We start from the raw sequence: 27,408 nt of genomic DNA, 5'->3' as shown, positions 1-27,408 counted from the left end.
AAAAGAACCAAAACCCACCCGTCCGGAAGGATGTACTTGCGACGTGCGATCGGGAGATTATACTCCGCGTGTCTTAGCGCGCAGAAGTTTCGTGATAGCGACTCGGGCCGCCGAGTCGTGTCAAATACAGTAGCTTGGTTTGTAAATGGCAGAACTAATTACAGCTTTACGCATGATCGTTTGAATGCTGGACGCGCTGTGTACGTTTGCTATCAAATCCTGATACCGGTAGCAACCGAAGGATATCCTCGGGGCGCTGTACATATTATTGTTCGGAAATTTGCACACAATTTACGCTGCATTAGATGCCGGCGAAAGAAAGGGACAAGAAAGATACAGGAAGAATATTACAAACTGTTGGTGAAGATGGAACCTGTGGTTTTGTTTGTCTAGAAGCGCCCCCAGAAAACCGTAACAAGTCGAAGCTACCCATGCAATGTGTCATTTACCTTATGGAACCCTCGAACACAATACGTCCGTTCAGAGTATGTTGCACTAGGAGCAAACTTGGCATGACGTCTATTGCGACTATAACTATTAGTAGTTTATACTAACCCAGACCCGAAAAAGTATAATAAACCCTTAAAGTAGGTAGTGGTAAGTATATAGTTGTGCTATCATTTTTGTATAGCTTTTCAGCATACAACAATATTTAAGTTCGTTATTTTCTGTTAATACAAATATGCTTATCTAAAGAGTTACTGTTGTAAACACAAGAAGTCACTTGGAAGAACAATGTTTCGTGAGTCGAAAAACTAGCTTGGAAGCCCAAAAAAACTACCATGCTATGCCATACGGACACACAGTAGCGGGTCTACACTCATGGGGGCCCTAAGCGCTAAAATGATCGGGGCCCCTATGCAATACCGTAAAATATGATGAATTTTCTTCTAATTTGTATACTTTTCATCAAACCATCGTTACCAATTACTTTTTTGCTTTTCTTCGAAGTCCTCGACGGTTGGTTTTATTAATTTTGTTCAACAATTCTTATTCAATTAATAGTATGTTGAAAAGTTTTGCTATTATACTTTCTCATTCAAGAATCGCTTAAAGTACTCCTTTAAACACGCACCTCTTTTTGTAGAAGGTTTTTCACTTGGAATGGTGAGCAGTGTTTTGATATGAATGCACCATCCAAAAGGATATGTAAAAAACTCATTTGCGCGTAAATCCAACATCCAAAAGGATATGTAAAAAACTCATTTGCGCGTAATCAAATAAATGAAACCATTTAAGTTTTTCAACGCATTATTTTAGTCCTATACTTGATATATTCGAAAACCATGTTGTTTTGATACAAACACATGCCTTTTTTCAATTGATTTGCTATACAAAATTTTTCCTTCGTTATACTTCAACTTTGATTATTTACTGGACTATCGTTACATCATTTCCTTATGATTCTAAGCATTAATTTCTATAGAATACAATAAAATTTCCCTTTATTGTAAGATTGATCACATTTCAACCTGTGGATCATAAACTAATGTTGATGAGCTCTATAGAATGTTTTTCTAAGCATAATTCTTGCGAACTTGACCCTTGGAGGTTCGGGGCGCCTTGCTAGCTCGGGGCCCTCCGCGGCCGCTCAGTCCGCACACCGTTAAATCCTCCACTGCGGACACATGTCTTGCGAAGCATGTTGGTGATTAAATGCCTATGCTAGTCTTGGAGGAAGTGTGAAGAAGATCGACCAACAATCATCAGATTAGGCCGGTGTGCTGTAATGTCCCAGACCAGACTAGATGAATAAATAATCAAAAGTGTTAAAAAAATGACTCATTCCATGGAACTTGAGCTGTCATTCAATTGACCTTGCCAAAACGAACGATAATGATGCCGTAAACCTCAGCAGGTTCTTGATACGGTTATTCTAGTTTTTGCGTCCGTTCGCGAAGCCTGGGTGTAATGGTCACATTGAACGGTTCAGACGTATTAGTTCCGATCTGGCAGCGAGTAGAAGCAGATCGTTTTGTGTGAAAATGGGCTTTGCAAGAGCAAGGTAGTTTTGCGGATTGAATAAGCTATGCTTAGAAGTGAATTTTGAATTAAATAGTGAACATGTTTTCTGTTTTCCTTCCCTTTTCTTTAGCACACTGATAGCTGTTCTACTGTTCTTTTACGTTACGATAAGTTTTGCAAAACCTTTGTACGAGTGTTCTGGTAATGACTGCCGCTTTGAGCTAAAACGAGAAGAAGTCATCACGCATGGAAAATCTACAACATTTTTACTGACTGCGGAAGATGGGCCAATCAGTGTGGAGTTTTATGAATCGAGTTTGCCTACAATTCCGACGTCACTTTTCGATGGTGAAAATGGGAACAGAATAAACGAATTGAGCGCATCTGGAGCGGGTGTGTTAGCCATACATCCAGATACATTTGCCCAGGCGCATGCGTTGCAAACGCTCATCTTGGATGACAACCTCATCAAGGAACTGGACCGTAATTCGTTTGTCAATGCAAAAAACTTGACAACTATCCAAATTCGGAGCAATCAGATCGCCACTATCGGCGAGTTCACCTTCCAAGGATTGTCGAGGTTGGAAGATATTGATTTGGATAAAAACAACATACGAAAACTTCCCCCCAAGCTTTTTGCTGGCCTAAGAAATCTGCAACGGATATCTTTAATTGAAAACCGCATCAGGGAACTGGAGGATCATCTGTTCGACGATCTGCTTTCGTTGGAGGTGCTGTACCTGGATAAAAACGATATCGAAAATCTCAACAGCAATGTCTTCGTTGGTACGCCGCAGCTTAGAACGCTCGATTTGCAAGGCAATCGGATCGCCTCGATCGACCCAGACGTTTTCAAGCCATTGGTAAAGTTGGATTATATGAATTTGAACTCGAACAATCTGAAGACTCTCTCACCGGCAACATTCTCATCGCTCAGTCTGCTCGCTTATCTAGACTTGGGAAATAATTTGTTGCAAGAACTGCCTAACGAATTGTTTCGTGATACCGTTAACCTATACAGAAGGTTGATCCTGAGCAATAACTCAATTAGACATCTTGATCCTGACACTTTCAACACATTGAGAAGCTTACAAACATTGGAGTTGCAGTACAACCGGTTACAAACTCTAGATGAAGCATTGTTTAACAGCCTGACCGAGTTGGATAGCCTGCAGTTAGAAAACAACGATCTACGTCACATCAAACCCGGCACATTTGATCATTTAACGAAGTTGAAAACACTGAGCCTAGCAAATAACGGCATATCGTCCATAGATGATGGCACGTTCCGGAAACTTGAATCCGTTGCCGTACTTGAGCTGAACAACAATCATATCAAAGCTTTAACAAACCGTTCTCTGGAAGGATTGAAACAACTGTGGTTACTCGATTTGGATGGTAATGACATCAGGACGATCGATGAGGGTGTTTTGTGCGCGCATGAACAATTAGAGACTGTATCACTCGTGGGAAACAAGCTTAGTCGTGTGCCTCCCGAAGCATTGAACTGTTTAAAAAAATTGGGAAACCTCAACCTCAGCGGGAATCGTCTGCAAAACATTTCGTTGTCGCTCGAAAGCCTAACCAAGCTCGACCTGTCCAACAATCGGTTCCACAACCTATCGGATGATTTTTTTCTGGGAGTGACGAATCTTGGAGAGCTGAATATGGATAGTAATCATCTGGAGGCCATCCCGAAAGGAATAACGAAACTGTCGTCACTGGAAACATTGTCGCTGAAAAACAACAACATCAATTCAACCTCTGTTGATAACGAATGGCGAGCTTTGTCTCGACTTTACCTGTCAAATAACGTGATTGAACACATTTCCGTAGCACAACATCCACTCTTGATAGAATTAGACCTCGACAAGAACCGGATTGCGAACATTCCGGAGGGTACATTTGCTGGAACCATGTACCTTCGCGAATTGAATTTAGCGGAAAACCGACTAACTGGATCATTAGAAAAACGCTTCGTACATGGAATGAGGAGCCTCCGATTGGACGGAAATCCTCTAAATCGTATTACAAATGGCTCTTTTGCAACATTAAATTATCAATCTGAACTGTTGTCGCTGAAAAACACAGGCCTGAGCAGTCTCGGTAACGATTCTATTGCATTCCTATCCACGCTGGAAACTCTGGATCTGTCTGGAAACGCAATTTCCCAAGTGGGACGCAATAATTTGAATGGCATTAGTGAGCTGAGAAAATTCTATATAAATGACAATTTGGGAGTGAGCATTGAAGATTTGAGCGGTTTAAATAAGTTCAATCAACTGGAAGAAATTTCCATTTCGGCGGATAGCTGGGTTGTTCCCAATCATTTTCTGAGCAATAAAACAACGCTCAAGAAGCTGTACATGCGAGGTTCCCGATTTTCCAGCTTGCCTGTAGATTTCTTCCAAGCCTGTTATGCCTCATTAGAAGTTTTAACGATTTCAAGCAACAACGACCTGTCGACGCTTCCCACATATTTCTTCAAAGATGTCCCATGGCTCCAGGAGCTGACGCTATCAAACAACAACTTGACCACGTTGGAGCCGAGAGTATTTGATCCTGTGTTTAACCTTAACTACTTAGATCTTTCCAGCAATCCGTTGAAAACGTTGGACAAAGATTTGTTCCAGGAAACCAGCAGACTCGCAACTCTGAAGCTACAAAATATAAAGGTTACTAACCTTTCTATTGGCATTTTTGATAGTCTTGACCAACTGATCACCCTGGATCTGAGCAATAATCAACTATCCACATTGCCAAATGGAATCTTCCATAATCTGTTCTCTCTAGAAAGCCTTTCCTTGGAGAACAATGCTATCGAACAGTTGGACCCTGCCGTTTTCGAGGGAGCTTTGCGGCTGAAGAGTATCTTCCTCGCCCACAACAAGTTAAGCACTCTACACCCTCGCCTCTTCAGCAACTTGTTGCGAATTGACACACTTAATCTGGGTTACAACAAGTTCGTGAGCTTCGATCTGACGACCACAGACTTCCAGGACACACTGAAAAACCTCAACATAGATGGGAATGGCCTTACATCGCTGAAAATCTCACCAACCCTTGAGATTTTATCAGCAGCTGACAACCAACTGTCCAGGATCGAAGTTAATCAAACGAGCGGCTCATCCAGCGCTCTCACCCAGCTTTCCGCCCAACGCAATCGGTTCAACAGCTTTAACAATTTTGTGCAGTTTAAATCTCTGGTCGATCTGGATGTCTCCTTCAACGACTTTAGCGAGCTGGACATTGGAACTATCTCTACGAAGCTGCAGGATCTTCGCAAGCTGAACGTATCGAACAGTCACGTACAACAGATAAAATCGGATGGAATCAACACTCAAGAGAATCTTACCCATCTGGACATTTCGAACAACAATCTTATGAGTCTGGAATTGGAAGCATTCGAAAAGTTCTCCTCGCTGGAGCGCTTTATCTTCACTGGAAACTAATTCGATCCATTCTCCATTCTTAGTCTGCCCACGAGGGACTATGAAACAATTTGTTGCAGTTTATTTTCAACAACAAGAAGCAAAAAAAAAACAAGCAATTTAGAGGGGCATTTGAAAGGGATACTGATGAATAAATTTGAATTTGTAAGTTCGATTAGTTTGTGTTCTTACCTTTAGTCTAATAGCCCAAAGCTATGGAGAGTGGGTTGCCGGTAGGAGTTTCGATGATTAATATCGAGAAGTTCGATTGCTCAACACGATCGAAGAAGTATCATACATAAAACGATACCGAAGTTGTTGTTCCGTGACCCGTGGCTACTGTTGTTTCCTTCACTGCGTATGAAACGTATACACTGCGTCCCAAAATGATAGCCTAGTTTTTTCTGTGCAGGGCGAATACCGAGCATATATATATATATTTTTTTTTTAAATACACAAATATTTTTAAGTATACAATGACTACTTTGCATAAATATTGTTGAAGAAAACGAATGAACAATCCCTTTGGTACCAAGAAACTAAAATCAGTGGTGTCCCAAAATGATAGCCTCACTTAGGATTTTGATTAAATTATCAACAAAAATAGCATAAATGGATTCAAAACGCATGATTTAGTATTCCGTGAGTCGCCCATTACGATTTATTACTTGGAAAATTCTTGATGTCATGCTCTCCGATAATTTTTCTAACGAATTTACTGACAAGGAACGCCAAGCATTTCGAATAGCAAGTTTAAGCTCTAATATGGTCTCGTAATGTCTCCCATCTTCATAAATCTCTTGAACTAGCCTTCCACAAACATTTTCTCTTGGATTAAGGTCTGGAGAAACGGCTGGTTAAGACATTGTTTCGATACTCGATCGTGCATGGTGAGTTCTTGTTGTCTTGCTTGCGTGCACGGCAGCATTTTCTTGCTTAAAAATAAGCTGTTGGGTGTTGTGATTTTCCAGATAAGGCTTTTTTAAATGATTGTCCAGGATGTCAATAAACATATCGCTGTTCATACATGTTGGTATAATGGCCAATTCACTTCTACTAAGATCGCTGAACGCAGCCCAAATCATGACCGATTCACCTTCAAAATTGCGACTAGGGAAAAAAACGTGGGTAACGATGTTTCCATCCGGTCCATCAAGATTGAACATTTTTTCATCATTATAATCCACCTAACATGAATTATTAATTTAAAATTAGAACAAGACTACAAAGTGACAACTTACGTTTCTCCACTCATTCTTCCATGTCATATGTTCTGTAGCAAACTCCAATCTATCGACTTTTTGGTGAAGTTTGAGGGCAGAAACTTTCTTCATGGACTCTCTTACAGCATCAGAACATGAATTCAAAGCTCGCAACACAGCATTTTTGTGCACATTCAACCAGAAATCGTTTTTTGTCCTACGCAACCTTTAGTTGAATTGAAAGCAACTTAAAAAATCCTCCGATTATCACGCGAGGAAAGATTTTGAAGACGACCAGGAGACTTCTGAAGCCCATATTAACTGGAATCTTTTACATAATCGTTAACGACGTTTGTGGATCTATTTATTAGCACACCAATCTCATGATTCGACTTGCCAATGAAGCGATAAGCATCAATTTGACTTTTTTCTCGTTCCTAGAGTTGTTTTCCGCTTCCAATGTTCAAATTAAATTACAAATGAAAGGGCCCACGGGCCCCCCTTATTTCACAAATTTAGAACAAACTCCCTTTTTTGGTAGACCTAGCGCAGTCCGCTCGCTGCGCTCGCTGCGTTGTAGTATGCGTTTCATACTCATTTTTTCACTCCAAATTATTGGTTTATGCTGTCCATCTTGCCCAGTTCAACCGATTAGTCAGTTTTTAACGGAACTGACAGCTTCTAACGGAAATTCAACGGTTCAAATATTCAAACTGAACTGATGTGCCACCTATTGCATAACTTCCTGGCGCAAACATCGAAAAAATGATGACGATGCGGCGACTAGGAGGCCTCATTTGGGATTTTACCGAAATGTAATTTAGTTTCATCACAAGGAAATAAATCGCAAATAAGTACATCTATAGTGAACTTATAATTGAGGTAAAAGAGTAAATGAGGCCCCGGCCGCCATGTTTTCGATCGTGGCTACACCTCTTGTGGACGTTTAAACTGAATGTATGCAATTGGTGATACATTAATTCGTTAAATTCAACCAACGAGTATTTGAACCGTAGTGTGTACCGTTAATTTCGGCTACGCAATCAATCTAGGGGGTGCGGTATGAGGGGGGCCCACGGGCCCCCCTTATTTCTCAAAACTATAACAAACTCTCTTTTTCGGTAGACCTAGCGCAGTCCGCTCGCTTCGCTCGCTGCGGGCGCGCCGCCGTTTCCAAATCATTTCTTCGGCTAAACTCATTGTTTCATGCTGTTCATCATGTGTGGTATAGTTTACTTACTAGTAACTTAACATGTAAAAGTATATTAACCCGTATTCAACCTCCACTGCGTGATTGGCTTAAAACCGTTATGGTCTTTTAAGCAAACCGTTAGCGTTCAAACATTCGAAACGAATGCATGTGTCGCGCTTTGCATAGCTTCAGGCGCTTAATGTGAACCAGTAGGAAGAGGAGAATCTAGCCCGGGGCCTCATTTAGGCAGCGCTCTGTGAGCTATCGAACAAGACAAACACGACAAACACGACAAAAAAAAAAACGATCAAATCCATGCAATCATATGGAGGTGCTCTGTCAACCTGCATCGAACATGTCAGACAAACACGACACAGAACAAAACAGTTTGATTTTGTCGTGCAGGGCTGTATCCCACTGAGCGCCTAAGGCAGCGCTCTGTGAACAGCCCAACAAACCAGACAAACACGACACTTTCGGAAAGGTGCTCTGCGAATTGTCGTGAAGAACTGTCACTCATCCAAGCAGCAAGGTAGCAGAATACACAAGGTATAACAGTTTCACAGTGGGATACAGCCCTGCACGACAAAATCAAACTGTTTTGTTCTGTGTCGTGTTTGGCAGCGCTCTGTGAACAGTCCAACAAACACGACAAACACGACACTGTCGGAAAGGTGCTCTGCGAATTGTCGTGAAGAACTGTCACTCATCCAAGCAGCAAGGTAGCAGAATACACTAGGTATAACAGTTTCACAGTGGGATACAGCCCTGCACGACAAAATCAAACTGTTTTGTTCTGTGTCGTGTTTGTCTGACATGTTCGATGCAGGTTGACAGAGCACCTCCATATGATTGCATGGGTTTGATCGTTTTTTTTTTGTCGTGTTTGTCGTGTTTGTCTTGTTCGATAGCTCACAGAGCGCTGCCTTTGTCTGAGATGTTCGATGCAGGTTGACAGAGCACCTCCATATGATTGCATGGGTTTGATCGTTTTTTTTTGTCGTGTTTGTCGTGTTTGTCTTGTTCGATAGCTGACAGAGCGCTGCCTTACTCTTTTACCATAATTGATATTCTAGCTATAAAATGACAAAATATTACCGTAGCTGCAAAATAAACACGTAAATTTATCACCGTATGTCCGTTTATTTTGTTTTTGAGATTTGTTATGTTTACATTTATGGTAAAATCCCAAATGAGGCCCCCTAGTCGCCGCATCGTCATCATTGTTTCGATGTTTGCGCCTGGAAGTTATGCAATAGGTGGCACATCAATTCAGTTTGAATATTTGAACCGTTGAATTTCCATTAGAAGCTGTAATGATTTGAACTAATCGGTTGAACTGGGCAAGATGGACAGCATAAACCAATGATTTGGAGTGAAAAAATGAGTATGAAACGGCGGCGCGCCCGCAGCGAACGCAGCGAGCGGACTGCGCTAGGTCTACCGAAAAAGGGAGTTTGTTATAAACTTGTGAAATAAGGGAGGCCCGTGGGCCCCCCTCATACCGCACCCCTAGGTTGATGGCGTAGCCGAATTTTCATACACTCATGCAAGTAATGCATGAGGGAGTTTATGTTGTAGATCCTTTTCAGTATAATCATCTTTAATTTAACGAGAATTCAATTCAAACGGTTCACACAACGGCATTTGTTTCACCAATTGCATACCTTTAAGGTACATCCGCTCACAAATGGTGTAGCCACGACAGCGATTTTGGCTGGGGGGGGCTTCATTTGGGATTTTACCACATTTATTTCTTCTTCATCTTCTTTTTTTTGGGGTTTTTGAGTTTGCGGTTAGCTGCCAAAAACTTTGCGGTAAAATCCCAAATGGAGCCCCCCCCCGGCGACGCTTTGTCATAATTTTTTCCACGTTTGCGCCTGAAAGTTATGCAATAGGTGGCACATCAATTCAGTTTGAATATTTGAACCGTTGATTTTCCGTTAGAAGCTGTAATGATTTGAACTAATCGGTTAAACTGAGCAAGATGGACATCATAAACCAATAAGTTGGACTGTTACGGACGGACGATATGTTTCGTTCGTGATACCAACGGATAGGAAATTTCACCCCCAACCGCGAGTAAAGAAAAAACAATGTATAAGAAAGTAGAGAAAATGGGAAAAGACATAGGTCAACATTCTCCCGTCACAAGCCAAGAAAGGTTAGGACAAGAAGATCGTAACAAAGAAAAAAGCGAGGATAAGTTTCGAAAGAAAAACCAAAATAAATTTATGTTTTCCAGATGGAAATTTCGAGTGCAAGTAATAAAATATCGTGTGCATCGAAGCCACGTTTTTAGGAATAGGCGACAATGCATGATGCCGCAAGAAACGAGCATGCATGCGCTCGAAAGACCAACGGGTCGGTTATTAATAACTACGTTTCCATCGAAGGAAAAATTTTATAGCCAGAATCGTCACGTCGATGTGACGATAACCAGACGCCCCACGCGATGAAGGGTTAATCTTAGCGCGATCGACGTGATCGAGCGATGAAGCGTCAAGTGGGTCGATATCGATCGACGCTGCAACCCTCGCTTTCTCATTAGGGGAAAGTGAAACGTTTAGGAATAGAACGTGTGACGAGAACGAAACCATGTAACGTTCTCCAGCAGCAGGGGGCGATCTGGAATTAGAGCGAGATCTTCTATCTCGCTCGCGCTCATTAATTAAATATAATCAATTCGATATATAAGCGATCAAAAAATTGAATAAAGCAGTTATCTTCACCAGGACGCCTACGAGTAAAGTACCTGAAATTCCTTACTCAAGTTCATCCGAAATTAGTTCACGAAGTACCCAAACCCTTCCGAACTTACGCTAGATTCTGCTCTGTTCAGCGGCACGTCACGCTGCAGACCGGCTTCTCGTAAACCCTTCCAAATACTTAGAGAAAATTCTGAAGGCTTCTCTCCGACGTCGGCAAGTCACGGCTCGGACGGAACTTTAGAAGATTCAATAAGTTTCCCGCTTCTGCGTGGTCCTCTCCGCTGCCGGCAAGTCACGGCTCGGACCGGTCACGCTGCCAAGCATTCCCAACTCCTCGTCCGAAAAGAGTTAAGGACAACTCGCGGAACACCTCTCCGTTCAGCGGCACGTCACGCTGCGGACCGGGTTCTCGGTTTCCCTTAATTTTAGATCAAGGTATCACACGCTGTTTGCACCGTCGTTGGCACGTCACAACACGGGCCGAACACGTTGATACCGAAATCGACGGACCTCCAAATCCGGTGAAGATTCTCGCGTCAGAACGAGGACGCACTCAGTCGAGTTTACCTTCGCGCTCGGCTGGACAATCCGCTTCGTTACATGGTGGCTCCAGAGAGGAGTACAACATCGCGCGCAGTTGTACTCGGAGAACGAATTCTCCTTTAGGTGTGCTGTCGCCTTAAGAACAGCTTAAAGAGGTGTGCTGTCGCCTTAAGAACAGCTTAAGAGGGTGTGCTATCGCCTAAAGAATAGCTTAAAGTGTAAGGCGTTGCGTCGCCTAACAAAGTGAGCCGTTTCAAAAGGAAACGGTTAAAAAACCTAAAGGACGTAAAGCCAAGGTGATAAGCACCAAAAAGGTAGCCTTAGGTTAAAAAACATTCAGTGAAAAGTTAGTGAAGTGTTCGCGACCTTTACGAACTATTGCGATAACATCGCTAAGAGGATAAACGAAAGATTATCCTCAAGTGTTAACCTGTGAAGTGTTAACAAGTTAAAACGCGAAGTGCATTAAAAGGTAAGATTCTCAAAGGAGAATTCTTGCTGGTGTTGGGCCAAGACCAAGAAAGGAGAACAGATCTCCGGTCAAGGGAACCACACCACCGCCATAACGGCAATATAGGCGGCTGAAGTGTCCGTGCTTGAAGTACGCGTACATAAGAGTGAAGGTTCGACTGCTCTGAATTAGATCATAATTCATTAATAGAGAGAGTTCGAATTAGTAATTCCTTCAGCGTGATAATTATCACCAATGCCAAATTATTATAATTTGGCTAACGACGCCGTTTAACGCACAGTAGCATCAACAAAGAGGGAATTGCGATTATCGCACCCCTAAAAAAGATCTGAACATTGATCGTATAATCTTTCATACGAAAGAATAAACATTAGCGGGAAAAGTCCTGCAAGACTAGTTAACCGAGTGCAAGTGAGCCAAGTGTTAAAAAAGGTTAAGGATCGGTGACGAAAGTGCGAAAGGCGCCGTTCCAGCTAACCAGTATCCGGCGAAGATTCCATACCGATTGCGGCGCAGACCTCGGAAGTAAAACCCACACTACCAGCCACGAAGGACGGCCCAAAAGGAGGAAAGGTAACAGAAGTTATTTCAAATTCACCGGAATTTGAGTGACAGGTAAGTGGGTTATTTTTTATTATTGTTCCTGTCATCTCATTCAGACCCTTGAAGAAGGATCTATAGTCCGAAAGGACAAAAGGAAGGGAACCAAGGCGGCTCCCGGAAAATTTACGTAACACCAAGAAGGGTACGTAAAAGAAAAGAAGGGAAAATAAAGGCATCATTATGCCTTTCCCGGATTTCGTTGTCAACCCGCACGGCAATTGCCGCCTGTGTCAACATGCAGATGGCGAGGATTCGGTAATGTTAAGTTGTGACCATTGTGAACGTTTGTTCCACTTAACTTGCGTAAGGAAGACTCGTAAGCCATCGGAAACCGAAACGTGGCTATGTCCAAGATGCCAAACTGAAAAGTATAATGCCAATAGACTTGAGGCTCGTGTTGAAGAGCTCCTGGGTATCATTAAAAGATATCAAGCAGAAGCGGTCAATGCCGAGCAAGGGGAACCTTCAAAGGGGGAATCTTCGAAGGCAACTTCGAACGCGAATGCCGTGGAAGAGGAAACTGCTTCCGTAAGGAGTTCGTTGGAGGCTCATGAAAAGCAGCCGGTGAAAACGAGCTCTCGCGCATCATCATTGGACGAGGAAGAAGTTGAAGATTCACTATTTGTACGAGGCTTGGTCAGTGCTCAAGAAAGAGCAGCAATGGGAACAATGCTAAAGAGACAAACTTTAGCGCAGTTACCCAAATTTAGTAACTTTAAAGAATTGCCAATTTTTAAAGGGACATACAATAAAAAAGCAAATGAGATTTTAAAGAAAACATTAGAATTCGTTGATGGGCATTATCAAGTTGGCCAATCGTGGAAACGAGATAATCATAAATTTCCCGACAGCCTCCTTAACAATATAAGTAGGTTTGAAAACCATGAACACAAGATCCGCAAGGATCCTGAATTAATTAAATGCGCCATTTATACAGTAAAGGATAATGTTGAGATGGGATGTTCAAGAAAATTATCCCCGGTAGAAGTAATAAAAGATTATAAAACATTGTTTTACCTTCGCACGTTCATCGTGATTAACAAATACAAAACAGATGGTAAGAAAAAGAAAAACGAAAAAAGCCCCAAAATCAAAATGAAACAAACAGGGGTAAACAATAACACAAAAAATTCTGAGGTAAACGCGAAGGCGAAAAATACGACAAGGGTAATTGTCGATAGTAAAAGTGAAAAATTTGTCGCTCTTCACGCGGAAACTCATAAAAAGACCACCCTTGAAACAACGGGCAGAAAGAGGTCTAAATTAAATTCAAGCATCAATCCATGTTCATGGAGAAATGGAGAAATTCAAAATGCCACGAAACATGCCAAGGCATCCAAATGCAAGGCGGACCCTTTAGAAATCGATTATGAACGCCACGGCAATAATCGAGGATCAAAGGTATTTTCATTGAATTAAAATCACTCGTAATTTGACATTGCCTTTCATGATTACGAAGGTATTAAGAATATCTTGCAAGGATTAATTGCTTACCATTGCAATGATATCAATATTAACAGCTACTCGTTGAAAGGAGTAGCGGTTCGCATACAAAATAAAATTTGTGACTCGGGTTTCGGCACGAGAACATACAATAAGATTCTGAAAATTACGCATGATCCAAAGTAAATAAACTAATAAAATCTGCTTTCAAGAGATTTAATTCCAGGAACACACCTCTAGTGCAACTACAAGTAACTACATCGACCATGAAGTACAATTCCGAGCCGGTAAAGGTAAAGGTAAGAGCAGAGACGCAGAGTGGTCAAGGCAACCGGCATAAAGGAAAAGAAAGGTTGAAATGCAAGTATAAACAAGTTCAATCAGTCAGGATTGAGAAAACAGCACCGGCTTAACCGGTAAAATACCTGCCCGTGCTTAAAATTCTTGCCAAGAAGTTTAGAAAGGAATTTCAAACAAACTAAAAAAGATAAATAATTAAAAAGGTAGTTCACTTATAGTAAAAATGCAGTAAAAAATTATTCTAAATACTGCGTACAATTAATCTTCGAAAATGATTGAATAGATAAAACATCAAAGAAAAATGTCAGAAGATCATACGATAGGAAGGTCATACGATAGGAATATGCCAAATATAAAGGGCATTAGAAACAATTCTTGAAAGTAGTTTAAAGGGATTGATTGCTCACGATTGTACGAATAAGGAGTTCATCATATCGAGTTACTCACTGGACGACGAGGGCCGCATCAACAGCATGTGCTACCATCAGACATCCTGGACACGACGACGCTGAAGTCAACTGGCGACTTGCAGCAACATTCAACGGTCGGTCAACCTTCGCGTCAGGTCTTAAACAACAAGTGATTCAGAAGGAGCAAAAACTTGTATGCTGAGAAACATCATCTCAGCAAAAATTCGGTACCACAAGGCTGCTCAATAGATGACGCAGCACGCTATCATCGGAGAAACGTTCCATCGCAGTTATCGGTTAAGGACGTGGTGGCCACACGATACTTCAGCCGTAGGCTTCGAAGAACCTACACCCGTAGATGCGTTAAAATCACATCGACTTTCGCGATTGCCGGAAACAATAGACTGGGAAGAAGTTTTCATCGAGACATCTTCGAGAATCGTATACAGCAGACGTGTCAAATTATGCAACGGCAATGCCATGACGACATTGGCATTGCACATGATCAACAGGAGGTGGACCACCCGCTATTAATATCCATCTCGTTGATCCCGACGACTATCCACATACTTCATTATGGATGCAACTTACCTACGAACCGACAAAACGATGTAATCGTATCAAGTATGATGACTTAGATACGCTACCCACCAATCATCCGGTGAGCCGTACAACACATCCGGTTTCGTCGAAAGCATCCCAGCTTCAGCTAACAAAGAGAAAGATTTACGTCGACGACAGCAAAACAACAAGACGAATTGACTATCGGAGTCCAAAGTCGATAGAAGCAATAAAGTACAGTCATCTTCGATCGTAGAACAACCAATCGACGCTAACATAGTCAACAGCGTCCGACTATGAAACGCATCAAGCATTTGTATCGACACGCGGAGGAAACAAAGTCACGTCTCCGTCCAGCATCTTCGAACGCAAACAGTAAAGTAGACGATTAGACCTGCCAGCAGCAATATGGAATTGCAAATATTCAGCTGCAACCAAAGTACGCTTCGGCAGCTTCATCTCGGCAACAAATGGCAGGTAGCAGAGAATCACGATCAACCAGCTCCATACAATTAATTCATCAAAAACCAAGATTAAAATGACCTGACGCAGCAGCTCAAAGGTTTCCAACGTAGTGACGTCTGTAGCAGAACGAAGACATCCGACTACGCAGCATGGAAGCAGAGAACGTACATATCGGAGCGAGGATCAATCCCAAATTGAGTAGCGAATAATACTAACATTGCGCAATCAAAATATTAAAATATCATAATAACAGATAGGCAATTAGAACATCGCGATTGAAGTTACCTAACAAGGAATAACACCTTTATAAAGAAACATCGTCCTATAGTGTCGTAAAACTTAACATACGCGTTTTACGAGGGGCGGTGTTACGGACGGACGATATGTTTCGTTCGTGATACCAACGGATAGGAAATTTCACCCCCAACCGCGAGTAAAGAAAAAACAATGTATAAGAAAGTAGAGAAAATGGGAAAAGACATAGGTCAACATTCTCCCGTCACAAGCCAAGAAAGGTTAGGACAAGAAGATCGTAACAAAGAAAAAAGCGAGGATAAGTTTCGAAAGAAAAACCAAAATAAATTTATGTTTTCCAGATGGAAATTTCGAGTGCAAGTAATAAAATATCGTGTGCATCGAAGCCACGTTTTTAGGAATAGGCGACAATGCATGATGCCGCAAGAAACGAGCATGCATGCGCTCGAAAGACCAACGGGTCGGTTATTAATAACTACGTTTCCATCGAAGGAAAAATTTTATAGCCAGAATCGTCACGTCGATGTGACGATAACCAGACGCCCCACGCGATGAAGGGTTAATCTTAGCGCGATCGACGTGATCGAGCGATGAAGCGTCAAGTGGGTCGATATCGATCGACGCTGCAACCCTCGCTTTCTCATTAGGGGAAAGTGAAACGTTTAGGAATAGAACGTGTGACGAGAACGAAACCATGTAACGTTCTCCAGCAGCAGGGGGCGATCTGGAATTAGAGCGAGATCTTCTATCTCGCTCGCGCTCATTAATTAAATATAATCAATTCGATATATAAGCGATCAAAAAATTGAATAAAGCAGTTATCTTCACCAGGACGCCTACGAGTAAAGTACCTGAAATTCCTTACTCAAGTTCATCCGAAATTAGTTCACGAAGTACCCAAACCCTTCCGAACTTACGCTAGATTCTGCTCTGTTCAGCGGCACGTCACGCTGCAGACCGGCTTCTCGTAAACCCTTCCAAATACTTAGAGAAAATTCTGAAGGCTTCTCTCCGACGTCGGCAAGTCACGGCTCGGACGGAACTTTAGAAGATTCAATAAGTTTCCCGCTTCTGCGTGGTCCTCTCCGCTGCCGGCAAGTCACGGCTCGGACCGGTCACGCTGCCAAGCATTCCCAACTCCTCGTCCGAAAAGAGTTAAGGACAACTCGCGGAACACCTCTCCGTTCAGCGGCACGTCACGCTGCGGACCGGGTTCTCGGTTTCCCTTAATTTTAGATCAAGGTATCACACGCTGTTTGCACCGTCGTTGGCACGTCACAACACGGGCCGAACACGTTGATACCGAAATCGACGGACCTCCAAATCCGGTGAAGATTCTCGCGTCAGAACGAGGACGCACTCAGTCGAGTTTACCTTCGCGCTCGGCTGGACAATCCGCTTCGTTACATGGACTGAAGAAATGAGTTTGAAACGGCGGCGCGCCCGCAGCGAGCGCAGCGAGCGGACGGCGCTAGGTCTACCGAAAAAGGGAGTTTGTTATAAATTTGTGAAATACAGCCTTTTGCGATGGATAGCGTAAGCTGAAACGCGTTGATCGCCTTTGTGAACTCCGTTATCGCATCTTGAAATCGGAATATGACATCTTGCAATCCTTCATCGCGTTTCTGCCTTCATTAATGAATCTATAAACTCGAATATGATATCCTTAAACTTCATTATCGCCTTGTCAGATTGGAGGCCGGTTTATTTTGGGTTTCATAGATGCAAATTGTGTACACATACATATATAGTCAACCATTCGAAAAAGACGTTACTGGTTATGTATTCCGGTTACAGGATCCGATACCGGAGTTCACAGAGGCGATCAGCTTGTTCTATACATAGAAAAGGCTGTACTGTAGGGGATTAGTATAGCTGATTATTTAATAATAATTTATTCATCCATGAATTAACACCGTGTGTGTTATTTGTGAACAGTAACGTCTTTTTCGAATGGTTGACTATATATGTATGTGTACACAATTTGCATCTATGAAACCCAAAACAAACCGGCCTGCAATCTGACAGGGCGGTAATGAAGTTTAAGGATATCATATTCAAGTTTATAGCATCATTAATGAAGGTCACAAACGCGATGAAGGATTGCAAGATGTCATATTCCTGTTTCAAGGTGCGATATCGAAGTTCACAAAGGCGATCAACGCGTTTCAGCTTACGGTATCCATCGTGAAAGGCTGTATGCCACTCGTTTCTTCACCTTGACTGCCACTAAACTGTCATAAGACAGTTGACATTCATTCTTATGTTTTAACCTGAAACATCCTTCTTCCGGTCTCGGAAACGGTGAACACACGCGTTGCATTTGTTCTGCAAAAGGCCCATCCGAAACACAAAATTTATCAGAGCAAGGTAGTTTTGTGGATTGAATTAACTAATAGAATAAGTGAACTTTGAATTACATGATGAACATGTTATCTTATTTCCTTCCCATGTTTCTAGCATGCTGATAGCTATTTTTCTGTTCGGTTGCGTCACAAAAAGTTTGGCTGAACCGTTGTACGAGTGTTCTGCTAATGAGTGCCGCTTTGAGGTAAAACGGGATGAAGTCGTCACGGATGGAAAATCAACAACATTTGTTCTGACTGCTAAAGATGGTCTAATAAGTGTGAAGTTTTATGGTTCGACTTTGCCTATAGTTCCGACGTCGCTTTTCGATGGTGAAAATGGTAACAGAATAAACGAATTGACCGCATCTGGAGCGGGTGTGTTAGCCATACATCCAGATACATTTGCCCAGGCGCATGCGTTGCAAACGCTCATCTTGGATGAAAATCTCATCAAGGAACTGGACCGTAATCCGTTTGCCAATGCGAAAAATTTGACAGCTATCCGAATTCAGGGCAATCAGATCGCTACTATCGGTGAGTCCACCTTCCAAGGATTATCGAGGTTGGAAGATATTGATTTGAGTAAAAACAATATACGAAAACTTCCGCCTAAGCTTTTCGATGGCCTAAGAAATCTGGGACGATTAATTTTAGCTGGAAATCGGCTCAGGGAGCTGGAGGATCATCTGTTTGACGATCTGCTATCGTTAAAGATACTTTCCGTGGCTAGAAATGATATCGAAAATCTCAGCAACAATGCCTTCGTTGGTACGCCGCAGCTTAGAATGCTCTATTTGCGGGGCAATCGGATCGCTTCGATCGACCCGGAAGTGTTCAAACCATTGGTAAAGTTGAAGTCTATGTTTTTGGACTCTAACAATCTGAAGACTCTCTCACCGGAAACATTCTTATCGCTCAGTATACTGGTTTTATTAAATTTGTCGAATAATTTGATGCAGGAGTTGCCCAAAGAATTGTTCCGGGACACCATTAGCCTTAAATGGTTAAAATTGAACAATAACTGCATTACTCATCTTGATCCTGGCACTTTCAAGACATTGAGAAGCTTAGAAACATTGAATTTGCAGTACAACCGGTTACAAACATTACATGAAGCATTATTTAACAGCTTGCGCAAGTTGGATTACTTGCAATTGGAGAACAATGGTCTACGTCACATCAAACCCGGCACATTTGATCATTTAACGAAGCTGAGTACACTGAACCTAGGAAATAACGGCATATCTTCAATAGATGACGGCACGTTCCGGAAACTCGAATCCGTTGTCATACTTAAGCTGAGCAACAATCATATCAAAGATTTAACAAACCGTACTCTGGAAGGATTGAAACATCTGTGGGTACTTGAATTGGATGGTAACGAAATCAGGACGATCGATGAGGGTGCCTTGGGCGCGCAAAAACAATTGGGAACTATAACACTCAAGGGAAACAAGCTGAGTCATGTCCCTTCCGAAGCATTCAACTGTTTGAACAAGTTGGAAGACCTCAACCTCAGCGGGAATCGTCTGCAAAACATTTCGTTGTCGATCGTCAGGCTATTAGAACTTGACCTGTCCAACAATCGGTTCCGCAACCTATCGGAAAATCTTTTTCTGGGAGTGAGGAGTCTTAGAGAACTGAATATGGATAATAATCATCTGGAGGCCATCCCGAAAGGAATAACGAAATTGTCGTCACTGAGAACATTGTCGCTGAGAAACAACAAAATCAACTCAACCTCTGTTGATAACGAATGGGGGGCTGTGTCTCGACTCTACCTGTCAAATAACGAGATTGAACATATTTCCCTAGCACAATATCCACTCTTGATAGAATTGGACCTCGAAAAGAACCGGATTGCGAACATCCAAGAGGATACATTTGCTGGAACCAAATTCCTGCGCGAATTGAATTTAGCGGAGAATCGACTAACTGGATCATTAGAAAGCCGCTTCGTACATGGAATGAGGAGCCTCCGATTGGACGGAAATCCTCTAAATCGTATTACAAATGGCTCGTTTGAAATGTTAAATCATGAAACAAAGTTGTTGTCGCTGAAAAACACAGGCCTGAGCAGTCTCGGTAACGATTCTATTGCATTCCTATCCATACTGGAAACTCTGGATCTGTCTGGAAACGCAATTTCCCAAGTGGGACGAAATAATTTGGATGGCATTGAGGAGTTGACAAGATTCTATTTAAACGACAATAAGGGAGTGAGCATTGAAGATTTGAGCGGTTTAAATAAGTTCAATCAACTGGAGGAACTTTCGATTTCTGCGGATAGTTGGATTGTTCCCAATCATTTTCTGAGCAATAAAACATCACTCAAGAAGCTGTACATGCAGGGCTCCCGATTTTCCAGCTTACCAGCAGATTTCTTCCAGGCGTGTTCTATCTCGTTAGAAGTTTTAACGATATCAAACAACAGCGACCTGTCAACGCTTCCCACACATTTCTTCAAAGATGTCCCATGGCTCCAGAAGCTGACGCTATCAAACAACAACCTGACCACGTTGGAGCCGAAAGTATTTGATCCTGTGTTTAACCTGAAATATTTGGATCTTTCCAACAATCCGTTGAAAACGTTAGACAAAGATTTGTTCCAGGAAACCAGCAGACTCGCGACTCTGAAGCTACAAAATATAAAGGTTACTAAGCTTTCGATCGGCATTTTTGATAGTCTTGACCAACTGGTCACCCTGGATCTGAGCAGTAATCAACTATCCACATTGCCAAATGGAATCTTCCATAATCTGTTCTCTCTAGAAAGCCTTTCCTTGGAGAACAATGCCATCGAACAGTTGGACCCTGCCGTTTTCGAGGGAGCTTTGCGGTTGAAGAGTATCTTCCTCGCCCACAACAAGTTAAGCACTCTACACCCTCGCCTCTTCAGCAACTTGTTGCAGTTTGACACACTTAATCTGGGTTACAACAAGTTCGTGAGCTTCGACCTGACGACCACAGACTTCCAGGACACACTGAAAACCCTCAACATAGATGGGAATGGCCTTACATCGCTGAAAATCTCACCAACCCTTGAGATTTTATCAGCAGCTGACAACCAACTGTCCGCGATCGAAGTTAATCGAACAAGCGGCTCATCCAGCGCTCTCACCCAGCTTTCCGCCCAACGCAATCGGTTCAACAGCTTTAACAATTTTGTGCAGTTTAAATCTCTGGTCGATCTGGATGTCTCCTTCAACGACTTTAGCGAGCTGGACATTGGCACTATCTCTACGAAGCTGCAGGATCTTCGCAAGCTGAACGTATCGAACAGTCGCGTACAACAGATAAAATCGGATGGAATCAACACTCAAGAGAATCTTACCCATCTGGACATTTCGAACAACAATCTTACGAGCCTGGAATTGAAAGCATTCGAAAAGTTCTCTTCGCTGGAGCACTTTATCTTCACTGGAAACTAATTCCATCCATTCTCCATGCCGAGTTTGCTCACAAGGGATTATGAAACAATTTGTTGCAGTTTATTTCCAACCACAAGTTTCCAAAAAAATCAAGCAAGTGAGAGGGATACTTGAAAGGTACTGACTAATAGATTTGAATATGAAAGCTTGATTAGTGTGTGTTCCTACCTATTGTCTAATAGACCGTTGCTATGGAGTGTGGGTCGCCGGTGGGATTTTCGATGATCGATATCGAGAAGTTCTATTGCTCAAAACGATCCAGGAAGTATCGTGCATACAACGCAACCAAAGTTGTTGTTCCACGATCCGTGGTTACTGTTGTTTCCTTTACTTTTTCTTCTGTACCCAAGTTACTTTGTTCTCCAGTTTGCCCTTGGAAAGATGAAATGTAAACAATTCCACATAAAACGACTGTGATCGCTATACGCTGGAGTTTTCTATGCTTTCTTTGAAGAATTGGTCAAAAATATCCCTATCAAGAAGAAAAACACATCCGAATTAAATTCACCATGGCAGGATACCAGCAGCGTAATGAATTCCTAATACCGACAGTGTGAGACGGCTCATTAAATGCAGCAATTATCAGTCAGCCTATTCGACGCTTGACAACAATTGAAAAAACACACATTGGCACATCATCCCCATTGGCAAAACGGCGTAGCACCATAAGGTGTATGCTGGAGCTATAAGCGCGGATAACTTGCCAGCGTAACTTCGTTAATGAGTTTGTACACACTGGAGATTCACTGATGATCCAACTCCGTAGCATGTCCCAGGCCGCTATACAGTAATTTAATAAATTTCAAAAGAAATCTATGCATCAGCAAACATTATTATTCTAGAACAAAATTCATTGTACATAATCAATCAATCGAAGTAAAGTATGTCAAATTGGCATTATTTGTGCATAGGATTGGATCACAACGTTAAGCACAGCTATCGTATCACTTGGCAAGAAGAATGAGAATGTCAGGCCATAAAGGAACATAATCAACTACCAGTTGGACTAAACAAACTAATTATTTCGTTGGATAATTACTATTAGTAAATAGTAAATATTATAGTTAGTAAATTAAATACATAGGCACCAGTTAACGCAGACTTTTTAAATATTTTTTTTTTCAAGTAGCGATTATTTTTATCAGTGAAAGATTATAGTTACCTTTTTTTATGTTTACTCATAGAAAGCGAGTCTAACAGGTTTTCGTTGTGTAGTTTTTCTGAATCAATTATTTCATTGTTCAAAACACTTGCTTGTAAGCCAAACACAGTGATCGTGCTGTACCACGCCATACGAAATCATGTCTTGGGAAGCATATTAGTGATTAAAAGGTTTATGCTAACCTGGGAAGAAGTGGGAAGAAGATAGACCAACAATCATCGGATTAGACCGGCGTGCTATAACGGATGGGCCCATCAAGCTTAAGATGTCTTTCCCTTGACCTTAGCTAAATTAGCGGTTATCATGCTGTTAACCTCAGCAGGTTTCTGATACGAGTATTAAATTTTTTGCGTTCGTTTGCGCAGACTGAAAGCGATGCTCAAGCTTAACGGGTAACCGACAAAAATAGCCACCACGCGTACCAGTTCCGATCTGGCAGTGAGTAGAAGCAGATCGTTCTTTGTGAAAATGGGCTTTGCAAGAGCAAGGTAGTTTTGTGGATTGATTAAGCTATGGTTAGAAGAAAATTTATAGTTAAATAGTGAACATGTTTTCTGTTTTCCTTCCCTTTTCTCTAGCATACTGATAGTTATTTGTCTGTTCGTTTACGTCACAATCAGTTCGGCAAACCCTTTGTATGAGTGTTCTGGTAATGACTGCCGCTTTGAGGTTCAACGGCAGGGAGTCAATGAAGATGAAAATTTCACATTTGTTCTGACTGCGGAAGATGGGCCAATCATTGTGGAGTTTACTAAGTCGAGTTTGCCTACAATCCCGACGTCACTTTTCGATGGTGATAATGGAAACAGAATAACCCAACTGTACGTACCTGTAGCCGGAGTGATAGCCATACATCCAGATACATTTGCCCAAGCGCGTGCATTGGAAATACTTAATTTGGTTAAAAACCCCATCAAGGAACTGGACCGTAATCCGTTTGCCAATGCGAAAAATTTAACAATTTTCCGAATTCGTGGCAATCAGATCGCTACTATCAGCGAGACTACCTTTCAAGGATTGTCGAGGTTGTTAGAAATTGATCTGCGTAATAACAACATACGAAAACTTCCACCCAAGCTGTTCGCTGGCCTAAGAAATCTGGAGCGACTATTTTTAGCTGATAATCGTCTGAAGGATCTGGAGGATCATCTGTTTGACGATCTGCTATCATTGGAGATACTTTCCCTGGAAAGAAACGACATCGAAAAACTCACCAGCAATGTCTTCGTTGGTACGCCTCAGCTTAAAATGCTCGATTTGCAAGGCAATCGGATCGCTTCGATCGACCCGGAAGTGTTCAAGCCATTGTTAGAGCTGGCTTATATGATTTTAAACTCGAACAATCTGAAGACTCTCTCACCGGAAACATTCTCACCGCTCAGTATGTTGGCTTATCTGGATTTGTCGAATAACTTGATGCAGGCATTGCCGAAGGATTTGTTCCGGGACACCGTTAACCTAGAATCATTACTCCTAAACAATAATTCAATTACTCATCTTGATCCTGACACTTTCAACACATTGGAAGGGTTGGAAAGATTGGAGTTGCAGTACAACCGGTTACAAACTCTAGATGTAGCATTGTTTAACAGCTTGGGCAAGTTGGATTACTTGCAATTGGAGAACAACAATCTACGTCACATCAAACCCGGCACATTTGATCATTTAACGAAGCTGAAAACACTGATCCTGGATGATAATGGCATATCTTCCATAGATGATGGCACGTTCCGGAAACTTGAATCCGTTGCCGTACTTGAGCTGAGCAACAATCACATCAAAGCTTTAACAAATCGTTCTCTGGAAGGATTAAACCAATTGGAGGTACTCGAATTGGATGGTAACGAAATCAGGACGATCGACGAGGGTTTTTTTTGCGCGCATGAACAATTGGAGACTGTAATGCTCAAGGGAAACAAGCTTAGTCGTGTGCATCCCGAAGCATTCAACTGTTTGAAAAAGTTGGAAGACCTCAACCTCAGCGGGAATCGTCTGCAAAACATTTCGTTGTAGCTCGAAAGCCTAACCAAGCTCGACCTGTCCAACAATCGGTTCCACAACCTATCGGAAAATCTTTTTCTAGGTGTGACCAATCTTGGAGAGCTGAATATGGATAATAATCATCTGGAGGCCATCCCGAAAGGAATAACGAAACTGTCGTTATTAAGAATTTTGTCGCTGAGAAACAACAACATCAATTCAACCTCTGTCGATAAGCGATGGCGAGCTTTGTTTCAATTGTACCTATCAAATAATGAGATTGAACACATTTCCGTAGCACATTATCCGAGGTTGCATAAATTAGACCTCGACAAGAACCGGATTACGGACATCAAAGAGGATACATTTGCTGGAACCATGTACCTTCGCGAATTGAATTTAGCGGAAAATCGAATAACTGGACCTTTAGAAAACCGCTTCGTAGATGGGATGAGGAGCCTCCGATTGGACGGAAATCCTCTAAATCGTATTACAAATGGCTCGTTTGAAATTTTAAATCATGAAACAAAGTTGTTGTCGCTGAAAAACACAGGCCTGAGCAGTCTCGGTAACGATTCTATTGCATTCCTATCCGTACTGGAAACTCTGGATCTGTCTGGAAACGCAATTTCCCAAGTGGGACACAATAATTTGGATGGCATTGATGAGTTGACAAGATTCTATTTAAACGACAATAAGGGAGTGAGCATTGAAGATTTGAGTGGTTTAAATAAGTTCAATCGACTGGAGGAACTTTCGATTTCTGCGGATAGTTGGATTGTTCCCAATAATTTTCTGAGCAATAAAACATCGCTCAAGAAGCTGTACATGCAGGGCTCCCGATTTTCCAGCATACCAGCAGATTTCTTCCAGGCCTGTTCTATCTCATTAGATGTTTTAACGATATCAAACAACAACGACTTGTCGACGCTTCCCACACATTTCTTCAAAGATGTCCCATGGCTCCAGGAGCTGACGCTATCAACCAACAACTTGACCACGTTGGAGCCGAAAGTATTTGATCCTGTGTTTAACCTGAAATATTTGGATCTTTCCAGCAATCCGTTGAAAACGTTGGACAAAGATTTGTTCCAGGAAACCAGCAGACTCGCAACTCTGAAGCTACAAAATATAAAGGTTACTAACCTTTCGATCGGCATTTTTGATAGTCTTGACCAACTGATCACCCTGGATCTGAGCAGTAATCAACTATCCACATTGCCAAATGGAATCTTCCATAATCTGTTCTCTCTAGAAAGCCTTTCTTTGGAGAACAATGCTATCGAACAGTTGGACCCTGCCGTTTTCGAGGGAGCTTTGCGGTTGAAGAGTATCTTCCTCGCCCACAACAAGTTAAGCACTCTGCACCCTCACCTCTTCAGCAACTTGTTGCGAATTGACACACTTAATCTGGGTTACAACAAGTTCGTGAGCTTCGACCTGACGACCACAGACTTCCAGGACACACTGAAAAACCTCAACATAGATGGGAATGGCCTTACATCGCTGAAAATCTCACCAACCCTTGAGATTTTATCAGCAGCTGACAACCAACTGTCCAGGATCGAAGTTAATCAAACGAGCGGCTCATCCAGCGCACTCACCCAGCTTTCCGTCCAACGCAATCGGTTCAACAACTTTAACAATTTTGTGCAGTTTAAATCTCTGGTCGATCTGGATGTCTCCTTCAACGACTTTAGCGAGCTGGATATTGGCACTATCTCTACGAAGCTGCAGGATCTTCGCAAGCTGAACGTATCGAACAGTCACGTACAACAGATAAAATCGGATGGAATCAACACTCAAGAGAGTCTTACACATGTGGACATTTCGAACAACAATCTTACGAGCCTGGAATTGAAAGCATTCGAAAAGTTCTCTTCGCTGGAGCACTTTATCTTCACTGGAAACTAATTCCATCCATTCTCCATGCCGAGTCTGTTCACGGGGGCCTATGAAACAATTTGTTGCAGTTTATTTCCAAACACAAGAAGCGAAACTTCAAGCAAGTGAGAGGGATACTTGAAAGGGATACTGACGAATAAATTTGAATATGTAAGTTTGATATAATGGTGTTCTTGTCTGTAATCTAATAGACCGTTGCTATGGAGTGTGGAGTTTCTATGATAATTTCGAGAAGTTCGATTGCTCAACACGATCCAGGAAGTATCGTACATACAACGAAACCAAAGTTCCTCCTCTGCGACCCGTAACTACTGCTGTTTCCTTCACTGCTTCTTGTGTTCCCAAGTTCTTCCCTTTCTTCTCCAGTTTGCCCTTGTTAAGATGAAGCGTATACATTTCCACCGAAAATGACTGTGATCGCTATTCGCTGGAGTTTTCGATTTTTTCTTTGACGAATTGCTCAAAAATATCCCTATCAAGAAAAAAACACACATCCGAATTAAATTCACCTTGTAGGATACCAGCAGCGTAATTAATTCCTCTTACCGACAGTGCAACACGGCACATTGATTGCTACAAAACTCTCGATCCCAGTCGATACTGTCGATAGTTTGGTTGGTACAACCAGACCGCATGCACTGGATCTGCGTCATCTCTTCGTAATCCTCCATTCCGGCGGGCTGATTCATCTGGAAAAATATGTACTCAAATGGTCAGAGCACGCAAAGCGCAACGAAACAAATTATTTTGAAATATTTCATACAACGGTTTGGCACAAACCAAAACTGCGTCTCTGTCGATCGATTTGTGGAAACTAGTGATGAGAAAAGGATAAAAAGAACCACCTCATCGAGGAGTAATCGTGACGATTCTCCGAATCCTTCCCTTTGTCTCTATTGCAATGATAAACAAAACAGAACCAGATTGTACATTTACACATCTTACTTAAAGATGCAATATAATCACTCTGCAATGTTTACACGGATTTCTTCATGAAAGCAAATCTTAAATTTGAATTGCTCCGATGAG

General features: G+C 42.0%; 3 protein-coding genes across 3 annotated transcripts; all 3 read left to right on the top strand.

Annotated features, from left to right (window-relative positions):
- Nucleotides 1-1,985: 1,985 nt before the first annotated feature.
- Nucleotides 1,986-7,802, top strand: LOC131294223 (toll-like receptor 6; the record flags this gene model as incomplete). The annotated part of the gene is made up of 4 exons (XM_058322268.1): nucleotides 1,986-2,005; nucleotides 2,096-3,864; nucleotides 4,057-5,273; nucleotides 7,749-7,802. Coding segments are annotated over exons 1-4 (3,060 nt in total), but the record flags the coding sequence as incomplete, so codon positions are not given.
- Nucleotides 7,803-18,014: 10,212 nt separating this feature from the next.
- Nucleotides 18,015-21,332, top strand: LOC131294222 (chaoptin-like). The gene has a single exon (XM_058322267.1). The coding sequence runs from the start codon at nucleotides 18,015-18,017 to the stop codon at nucleotides 21,330-21,332; it is 3,318 nt and encodes a 1,105-aa protein (XP_058178250.1).
- A 1,630-nt stretch (nucleotides 21,333-22,962) lies between these two features.
- Nucleotides 22,963-26,388, top strand: LOC131294221 (toll-like receptor 6). Its single transcript, XM_058322265.1, is given in 2 exon segments — nucleotides 22,963-22,982; nucleotides 23,073-26,388. Coding segments are annotated over 2 exon segments (3,336 nt in total).
- Nucleotides 26,389-27,408: the final 1,020 nt, after the last annotated feature.

The sequence above is a fragment of the Anopheles ziemanni genome, chromosome 2, assembly GCF_943734765.1.
Source record: "Anopheles ziemanni chromosome 2, idAnoZiCoDA_A2_x.2, whole genome shotgun sequence".
Taxonomy (NCBI): Eukaryota; Metazoa; Arthropoda; class Insecta; order Diptera; family Culicidae; genus Anopheles; species Anopheles ziemanni.
The sequence above is the reverse complement of the archived record's forward strand: the minus strand, read 5'-3'. Positions and strand labels throughout refer to the sequence as shown.

What these genes read in the sequence shown, in the direction of transcription:
- LOC131294222 (XM_058322267.1), top strand. Translation starts at nt 18,015, where the DNA reads ATGCTGATAGCTATTTTTCTGTTCGGTTGCGTCACAAAAAGTTTGGCT.